This window comes from Aphelocoma coerulescens, chromosome 3 (genome assembly GCF_041296385.1).
Source record: "Aphelocoma coerulescens isolate FSJ_1873_10779 chromosome 3, UR_Acoe_1.0, whole genome shotgun sequence".
Taxonomy (NCBI): Eukaryota; Metazoa; Chordata; class Aves; order Passeriformes; family Corvidae; genus Aphelocoma; species Aphelocoma coerulescens.
In genome coordinates this window covers 4,922,708-4,931,743 of record NC_091016.1, presented here as the reverse complement: position 1 = coordinate 4,931,743, position 9,036 = coordinate 4,922,708, and the positions used below count along the sequence as shown (strand labels likewise).

Here is a 9,036-nt window from a genome sequence, read left to right as displayed (position 1 = left end):
ATGGCAAAAAGCAAAGACAAGACAGCAGAATCTTTGTAAGACTGTACGTGCATTTCCACTGTCTACTTGGTTCACTGCTCTCCAGGATGGACCCCAGAGTTCTGGACAGCAGCAAGACAGCTGCCTACCTATGGCCCATACTGAGGGTGACATACAAAACTGATAGTTTTAAGTTTGTACAGTCAGAAGTATCAGTATCTTACAGGAAAATACCCTCAAGAGATTGGAGTTTCAAGCAAAGAGGAGGGCACTATCTGCTTAAACAACTGTCAGACTGCAGGCAAAAACCTACCTTTCTTAATCAGCTTCCCTTCAGGGGTGACGACAGGGAATGGGGCTACTTTGGGCCTCTCCGTTGTGGTGTTTGATCCTGCAAAGGAACAAAACATGAGTCTGCAGCATTCAGAGAAAACAGCTCCATCTAAATGTAAGTTCAATCAAACAGAAGAAAAAGGCAAATATTTTCCTTACCACAGTCCTGTATGAGCTTCTGCCAAGCCAACGTTGATCTTTGCCTTTTTGCTTTGTTGCCATATGGATCTACAGAGAAAGGAGTGGAAGGGCAAAGAGTTGCATTTCTCTTTAATAAATACTCAAGTGCTATTTATTAAAGTGGTATTTAATAAATGCCTTGGTGGCACCAACTTGTAGTAGGATTTATTTAAAGGAGAATATTGCAGGCATGGCAGCACTAACAAACCATGCCAGTGTTACCCGATGGAAATTATGGATATTTTCACCGAAAGAGGGAACAAACTGTCTGCTGTAATTTTTAAAACCCAAAACTCCACTTTGCAGAAGCAATGCTGTGGTTTTTTTACTAATTAAGCCACTACCACGAGTCCTGCATTGATCATGGCTGTTCAGAAGCTCATCTCATTGGAAGCATACCCTTTTCATCTGGCAGGTATCTGAAATCCATGGGTTCACTGACTTCCTGGTCAGAGGGCCTCCGCAGCTGCATCTTCACCGTGACGGGCTCGGTGATGTCCTTGAGGAACGGCGGCGTCCTGAACACGATTGCGACCTGGCGGTGAACGTCGGCTTGGGAGAAGGAACCTTTGGCCTCCCAGTTGTCCAGGACAAACCTGACTTCTATGTCATCTGGGCCATGAGAAACAGAAGCTGCTTGTTAAGCTGGAAAACTGAGAACTTGCAGCAGAAAAAAGGGGAGCAAAGTGAGGAGCCTGACTCAGAATTCAGATGCAAAGTAAATGGATAAACTTTAAAGGCAAAAGATCCCAGGAACCTGAAAGCTCTTCCACCCAGCTACAAAACCAAACCACTTCGAGGTGTGTGGTAAAGGGTTTCAGCCCCCCAGCAGGAAAATGGTTATGGAATGTGTTCATTTGGGAAAAAGGGAGAGAAAACACCTAGTCCAGGTTACCTTTCTGAACTTTGTCACACAGCAGAAATATTTCATCTCCTCCTTTGACGCTTCCACAGTTCTTGTTCACACGACAGATTCTCAATTCTGCAGTGTTGGGAGCTCCTGGAAGCAAACAGGCAAATTTAATGACATAGAATTACTGTGGCTTTGTCACTATTGGATGGGTACTGAGAGTTCAGGCATATAAAGGGAAGGCAAGAGCTGGAGGAGTGTGACACCCTGAAATCCACACAAAGCAAGTCGCTCCATACAGGAAATTCAGCAGCAGGGCCTAATATTCCATGATCCTACAGCTGATCTCCAAACACAAGACACCAGCACTGCTGTGCCATTCACTCCCTAACTATTGTAGAACAGTCTCAAATACTTCCCCCACTGACGTGGTTGTGCTCAGCCCCGCTGCCCTTCATGCTGCAGAATTCAAAGCAGCTCTGAGTGACTGATTACCTGGTACAGTCACAGTTCTCTGGAAAGTGCTGGGCTAGCAAGTCAGGAGAATTCCCCTCTCTGAGGATCTGGCTCTAGTTCTATCTAGTTCTATTCTCAGAGGTACTTGGCCATCCAGCCTCTCCTCTGTTCCCCTCTGCAGGTGTCCAAGAACAGCTCTAGGACCATAATTTCGTACCTTCACCAAGGGCAGCAGGTTGCACCCCAAACCACTCAAATTTCAAACTCCAGACTGTGGCTGTACGTGAACAGCCCTCAGGATAGCTGTGGGTGGAGAGCTGTCTCTCACCCTTAATTAGCCCCCACCGAAGACTGCACACTGCATTCCAAACAATCTCATGGCTATGGGTGACTCCAATTGGATGAAGCTACGCTCTGCTTGGTGGTGTCTGGCTCCGTTCTGGAGCAGCAGTTCCAAACACATTTAAAATGTCTGGAACAATCCAGCTGGTGCTGCTTTGACACCATGAAACTGATCCTCCATGAGGCTCCACCACCACAGGCTCCCTCATCCAGACATAGAGAAGAAATACAAACTAAAGCTCACAGTGTCACCCTCAAAAAGAAACAAACCCAAAAACCAATCAAACCTGCTTTAGACTCTCAGTTGGAATCAATTCCTGCCCAAGTACAGGTACAGCACAGCACAAACTACACCTAGAGCAGAGTTCCTGGTAACCTGTCACCAGACCCTGATTACGTAGTTACCATCTGCAGTTATTACTGCCATTATTATAAGTGGGAGCTACAGCCCCATGTACTACATGACACACACCACTTCATTTGCTGAATGAATCAGAAACCTTCAAGGAAGGGGAAACCAAACAAACCCAGAAACAGGGCCATGTGATCGACAGCGTCATGGTGCACTTTTCACAGGAAGGGTAAATTAAGAATTGTGAGGAAAAGCCTAATTTTACCATTGTTTCACTTCTGTGTGCTTGAATGGCACTCAATAGCAGAGAATCAGAGTGGTTTGGTTTGGAAGGGACCTTAAAGATCATCCAGTTCCAACCCTCTGCCATGGGCAGGGACACCTTCCACTATCCCAGGTTGCTTCAAGCCCTGTCCAACCTGGCCTTGGACACTTGAGGGATGGGGCAGCCACAGCTTCTCTGGGCACCCTGTGCCAGGGCCTCACTGTCCCCAACAGGGAAGAATTTCTTCCTAATATCCAATCTAACCCTTCCCTCTGTCTGTTTGAAGGCATCACCCCCTGTCCTGTCACTGCATGCCCTTGTGAAAAGTCCCTCTCCAGCTCTCTTGCAGTTCCCTTTAGGTCCTTATAACAGATTTTTGGGACGGTCTCCTTCACTGGAGTTTGTTGTTTTGTCCTTAGACAAGGAATTCAGAAGGGAAATCGACACACACAAATGCCAGCAGATGTGGATGCACCACCGTGCTGTCAGCAGGAGCGCTGAGCCTGGCACCCGCCTCAGAGGGAAACGTTCCTCACCTCCTGTCACCTCAACTCCTGCCCAATTCCTGTTCCTCACTCCTCTACACCACATCCCTGGTGACAAATCCCTAGAGAAATGAGCTCCTCACCGAAAATCGTGTTGCTTTCAACAAGGACAGGACAACATGTTCTACCCAACCCCATTTCTCAGAAATGGTGAGCTGCTTCATCTGACTCAAAAACTCTGAGTTTTTGATATGCAACTTGGGAAATCTCTCTTCCAAACCAGTTAACTTTAGAAACATTTGGAAACAGAAGGTGCTGAATTTGAGACCCTTGCAGCCTCTGCTAATGGGGCTGCCTGTGTGATGTCAATATGATTCCTCTGCGTCGCACTATGCAAAGCAAGAGGAGACTACAAAGGAGGAGAAAGTGAAGACAACACTTGATTTGAAGTGTCTAAGCTGATTTTCAGAGCATCTCTTTGCTCCTAATCCAAGCAGATCCGTGAAGGCTCAGAGGTCAGAGCCCAGGGTTGCCCAGCCTGCAGTCCCTGTCACCTGAGGTACACCTGTACCCAGCTGTACCTCAGAGCAGCTCTAACCAGGCTGACATCTCTAAAAGCAACTCGGATCTGAAACTGAGCGAGGCCGTCTTTTTACGACTTGTGGTTGCAGCTCTGCACACGTTTATTTACATGGCTGCTGTATTACAGGGAGGGTGCCGCCCACAGACACCTCCAGCACCCACCCCTGCTTCCCCCACCGCACTCAGCCCCGGCCTCTCGTGGCTGTGCTGGGACTGACGTCAGTCCACGGGGACAAGTAATCATGATTTGGCACATTTCTAAATGGCATCTGAGGCAGAGCTGCAAATCTGGTACATCAGTTTTTATCTCAGCCCTGATTATTTCAGTTGCAAGGGTTCTCAGTAACACAACGCTGGCAGTTCCAGCTTCTAGATCATTCTAGAGGAGATTCTAAATGTATCAGAGCCATCTGAGCTCATACTCAACGTTTTCACAATGGTTGTGCCCACATCAACACAATCCTAACAACTTTAGGAAATGCAGATCTCATTTTATCCAGTAGTTTCAGCTAAAATAAGGACCTCAAATATTTAGCATGGAAATGCTCATGCTGCAGAAATGAAAAACACTGCAGGAAAGTTTTCCAGGATTAAGAGTTCTTTTGCTACTCTGCTCCCAGAGAGGAGTCCAGCACACACTGAGGGCTAAAATCCTCAGCTGCTGATGCCCTAGAGCTATCCGGTTTTGTGGCATGTGGAAAACCCCTTCTGTGCCAAGAAGGGGTTTCATGTACTTCTGCACCCTTCTGGAACATGATCAAGGACTCCCCCATTACCCACCTATACAGCAAAGCAGCCACCAACCAGGACATGAAAGGCCTTAAGACAGGTGCCCACTGGGATAAATCTCTCTTGCAAGTCCCATTCCAGAGCCCTCACAAGGCAAAGGCAAATCGAAAGGGATTTGGGCACAAACAGGCTCTAGAGGACTCTCTTGGAAAACAGATCAACCTTGAGGCAGCCATCCATCTCACTACTCTATCAGCCATCTATCAATATCACTTTAATCACTTGGCACGTCAGGAACGGGCCTTTCCTTGCAATCATTGCTGCTGTGTGTGAACAAGGGCTGGAAACAGACCTGTGTGTGAGTCCATGAATGCCATGGACAATCCTTACTCTGGCTGGCCAACATTTCACCCTGGCATCATGTTTGAATGTATGCTCACTGTGAGTTGCCACATGTCAGTCATGCAGAAGTGACCCAGAACTGGCACAGACCTCAGAAACCTGGCATTTCTCATCCCAAGCTAAAGAGAAAAACAAAAGGGAGAAAAAAAAAAAAGACATTTGGCTGAGCTGGTACTCACTGTTGTCATAGATGGGGTTGGAAATCAAAGGAGGAAGGGCTCTCGTGTAGTTGCCGTGCTCGTCAGGAAGGAAAGCTTGGAAGCAGAGTCGGACAACGTTGAGGTCGTACTCGTCGATGTTGTGCAGCTGCTCCTCAGGCACTGAAGGACAGACAACACTGCAGATCAGTCACAGAACCAGCAGGAATTCTTTACCAAACTGGGGATGAATCCTCACCAGTCAAAGAGATGGTGCTGCCCAGGCGCACGTGCCCGTAGCCCCCGGCAGCTGGACAGGGGCTGCATGAATTATCCCTTGTTCACAACAAATGGTACTGAAGCCTTTAATGCTTTCCCTGCACTCAACAGGGCTCAGCTGTCCGAGTTCTCCAGCTGTTTCTTGTGTCTGGTTTCCTCACCTTGCCTGCCACAACAGTTCCATGTATCTATAGTTGAAAAGTCATTTTTTATTCTTCTTTGTGCACGATAAAATTTACAAAATTAACGTTGTTGTCCAAGAGAAATATTTTGGTACAAAGGGATCCTAGGATCTCATGAAAGAATTTCTGCAGCAGTGACAGACTTTGGCTACATGGTATCATTATCTTCCTCTAGAAACTGAGATGGAAAAAGAGTAAGAAGGCAATTCCCAGGGCAAGAATGAAGCTGAAACAACAGAAACTACCTCCCCACCCCATCACCCATCACCACCAGTGTCATTGCTGTACCTTTCAGAGCAGGGATTAGTGGAGCCATTAGGATACAGATTTGTAAAACAAGAAGGAAACCCTTGTTGGAAAGGATCCATTTCCTTGCATATCCCTCCCAGTGTAAAACCCAGCAATGCATAACCTGAACTCAGCATTCCAATTTTGTTCACTCCTTATTCTAACTACAAGACACAGGACCTGGAATATCATTACTGAACATTTCACGTATTCCCACCTTAATGGACAACTCTGGGAAGAGCAGCCCCCTCTGAATTTGACACTTTCCTTTAAGGTCTGACACTAAACCATTGTGTTGACATTCAGTGCTAGCAAAAATGAGAAACTGACTTAATTTCACTTAAGTAGAAGTACTGATAATTAAAATCATTGTGTTTCTGTTTCCCCAAACCCCTCCAAGCAGCAGTTCAGCAGTTTCACACTCCTCACAATTACCCAAAGCCAACATGTGCCAAGTCACCAGATCACCAGCTCCCCATTCACTCCCTCCCTCCCTTTCCAATGCCTCTTGCAAGAACAGAAGATTAAACATGGCTGTGATAAGAAGTCTGGGGACCATGCTGTACTGATTAGATTGCCTGCTCTGACCTTTAGCATTTATCACTGGCTCGGGTCTCCACCCTGCCACGAGTGGGATTCCACAATGCCCACCTGAGTGACTTCTTCCTTTTTCTTTTTGATAGTGTGAAACAGTAAGTGTGATGAGCTCAGAATACTTTCCACTGGCATTTTGAGTCCTTCTGGTGCTCTGAATATCAGTTTCTCCTGGTCTCTGCTGCAAAGGGAAATCAAGTCACCTTTCCCCTTTACAAGCCTGTGATCTGCAATATTTCAAGACAAATACAGCAGCGAGTACAAACTAAGCAACAACGGTGTGAGCTTCAGAAGTGGTGAGGCCCAGGGGAGTTCTGCCCGTGAGCACTTTGCAGGCTGGTGCTGACTGTGACAGATACACAAAGTTTTATGCTTTGATGCACTTCACCACTTCACCTGCCAGCCTGAAATAGGATCTTTAGGAAACAGGTTTGGAATAGACAGCTCCTCCGACTGACTTGGATCTGGCCGACTCCGCAGCCCAGCTCTTGATACAGCCTGATTCAGGGAACACAGAAAGGAAAGTGCATTCTCCAAAGTGCACCTTGCAGAAGGGCTATCAGCAGAGCAGCTCTAATCCACACCCTGACATCAGCTCCCAAGGACACCCTGACCTCACGGCCTATGTTCCTGTGCTGTGTTAGCCATTGGTGACCACGTGGATCCTTCCAGAGACCCAAGGGGTGGTCAAACCTCAAACCTCTTCCCAGTTAAACTGAGCACAGAGATTCAACAGCTTTGCCTGAGTAAGCTGTCTGTAGCTGGAAGCCAAGCACGAAATCTGGATCTGGCTTTTGACCCTGAACCAGAAATGAGGACTTTGTAGTTGTGCAACCAAGTCTCTCATGCTAAAGGAGCCTCAGTCCTGCTCTGTGTTTTCCACAGGGAAATGTGTCTCTTCCTCAGAAACAAGTAACAGCAGACTAAAGCCTAAGAGTACTCTATAAAAGCAAAAATACTCTAGATATGGAGAAAATTAGCAATGTTAATGTTCAAATGACATCATTTCCTATGCTACAAACTTGCGCAAATTCCCAATAAATCTGTTTAACACCTGACACAGGAGTGGTGTGCCAAGAATGGCAGGGGACAGAATCACTGTGTACAGCTCATTCCATTGCAGCAAAACCCACTGCTCCTGATTTGCATATTTTTATAAACGATTTAATAGAACTTTTTAAAAGTCTGTAGTTTGAAAGAGGAACTTTTCAGTCAAGAATGATTCCTCTTGAGCTATTTTTAACCAGACAAGAAGAACATAACAGAGCAAAAAAAGGAGAACAAGACAGCTGCAACTCCATCTTGTGATGACATGCTTTAAAAAATAAGAGAGAGACCAGATTCCATGTGCATATGAAGAAGCACACAGCTTTCACCGATTTCAAAACATAAAAGACAATCATCCAAACAAAATAAAATGTTGTTATTTTTAACAAACGTCTAATTCTGCTCCCTCTGAAGTCAATTTGAGAGCAGCCACCAATGTGGAATGGATTCTGGCTTACACCTTAGGAATATTAAAAGCAAACAAAGCCGAGGCAGACAAACACCCTGAGTAATGCCTGGAGCACGGCCGGACGGAGGATGGTCGTGTCATTCCATGTTGTTCCAACAACTTCTGTGCAGGAGGACAACAGACAGGGTTAAACCTGACAAACCTGAAGTTATTAAAGTTAGGAAACGCTGTCGAAGATTTTGGGAACGCTATGTACTGGAGAGGAGGAGCAGCCACTGCATCAAGCCCTGCGAGCTCCGCACAAGCAGCTCGACTGAAACCAGGGGCAATCACGCATGTGAAGCGCAAACGTCGCCCGACGTGGCACCTTGGGGGCAGGTGTGGTAAAAAAAGGCTCCAACACAACACATGAGCTGAAAAAAAAAACAAAAAGGGAAGAAGTTCTCTGGTTTTGGCAAGAGTTCAACTTCTTCTTCTGACTGCTGCTCACTGTGTGGTACCACACCTTAGTGTCTTCATCTGAATCCAGCCGAAAGAGCTGGAACCCAACCAAAAGCCTGGGTATGTTCCTGTGGTGGCCCAATCTAATTACAAAAAATAGCCTTAACCTGGCAGAAATCCTTCAACTGTAGTTATCTCTGCACACAGCAACACATGAAGGACTATTTGTAAGTTTTACAAGGAGCTTTCAGAAGTAACTCACAGAAATAATACAGAGAAATTAAAATAATATTTAAAAATAATTAAAACTCTAAGGTAAATATAGAATATGATGTCCAAAAAATCCATAAAAATACCAGCAGCACCATGGTAAAAGAAATCCAGCCACACTCACCAAGATTCTGGCAATAGGGTTTTGAAAGTCAAACCTGGGGAGGATTAGCTGTTCATCTGGAAAGGGGTTACAATAACTAGTAAATAATTTCATTATAAATCTGTTTACAACTCCTCTGAACAAAGTGCTGATTCCCCAACTTTAATAAATAATTATCTTAGAAATAATTCCCTAATTCATTGTCTAATAACATGGGAAGAGACCAATATAGTCCCAGTGTGGGCAAAACACTCCACAGGAGCTAAACCGTGAACTCCCTCCAGCCTGAGCCGGCTAATCCAGGCAGCTCACAGGCATTAGGTTTGGGTTG

The 9,036-nt window shown here is 45.8% G+C and overlaps 1 protein-coding gene across 1 annotated transcript in view; it reads right to left on the bottom strand.

Annotated features, from left to right (window-relative positions):
* REL (REL proto-oncogene, NF-kB subunit) overlaps positions 1 to 9,036 on the bottom strand; it is a 29,587-nt gene that overhangs the window by 2,581 nt on the left and 17,970 nt on the right. The window contains exons 5-9 of the mRNA XM_069008912.1: positions 5,135 to 5,275; positions 1,388 to 1,492; positions 892 to 1,104; positions 472 to 540; positions 293 to 370 (exon numbers count right to left, since the gene is read on the bottom strand). Coding sequence (XP_068865013.1) covers positions 293 to 370; positions 472 to 540; positions 892 to 1,104; positions 1,388 to 1,492; positions 5,135 to 5,275 — 606 coding nt within the window. The remainder of the gene's footprint in view (positions 1 to 292; positions 371 to 471; positions 541 to 891; positions 1,105 to 1,387; positions 1,493 to 5,134; positions 5,276 to 9,036) is intronic.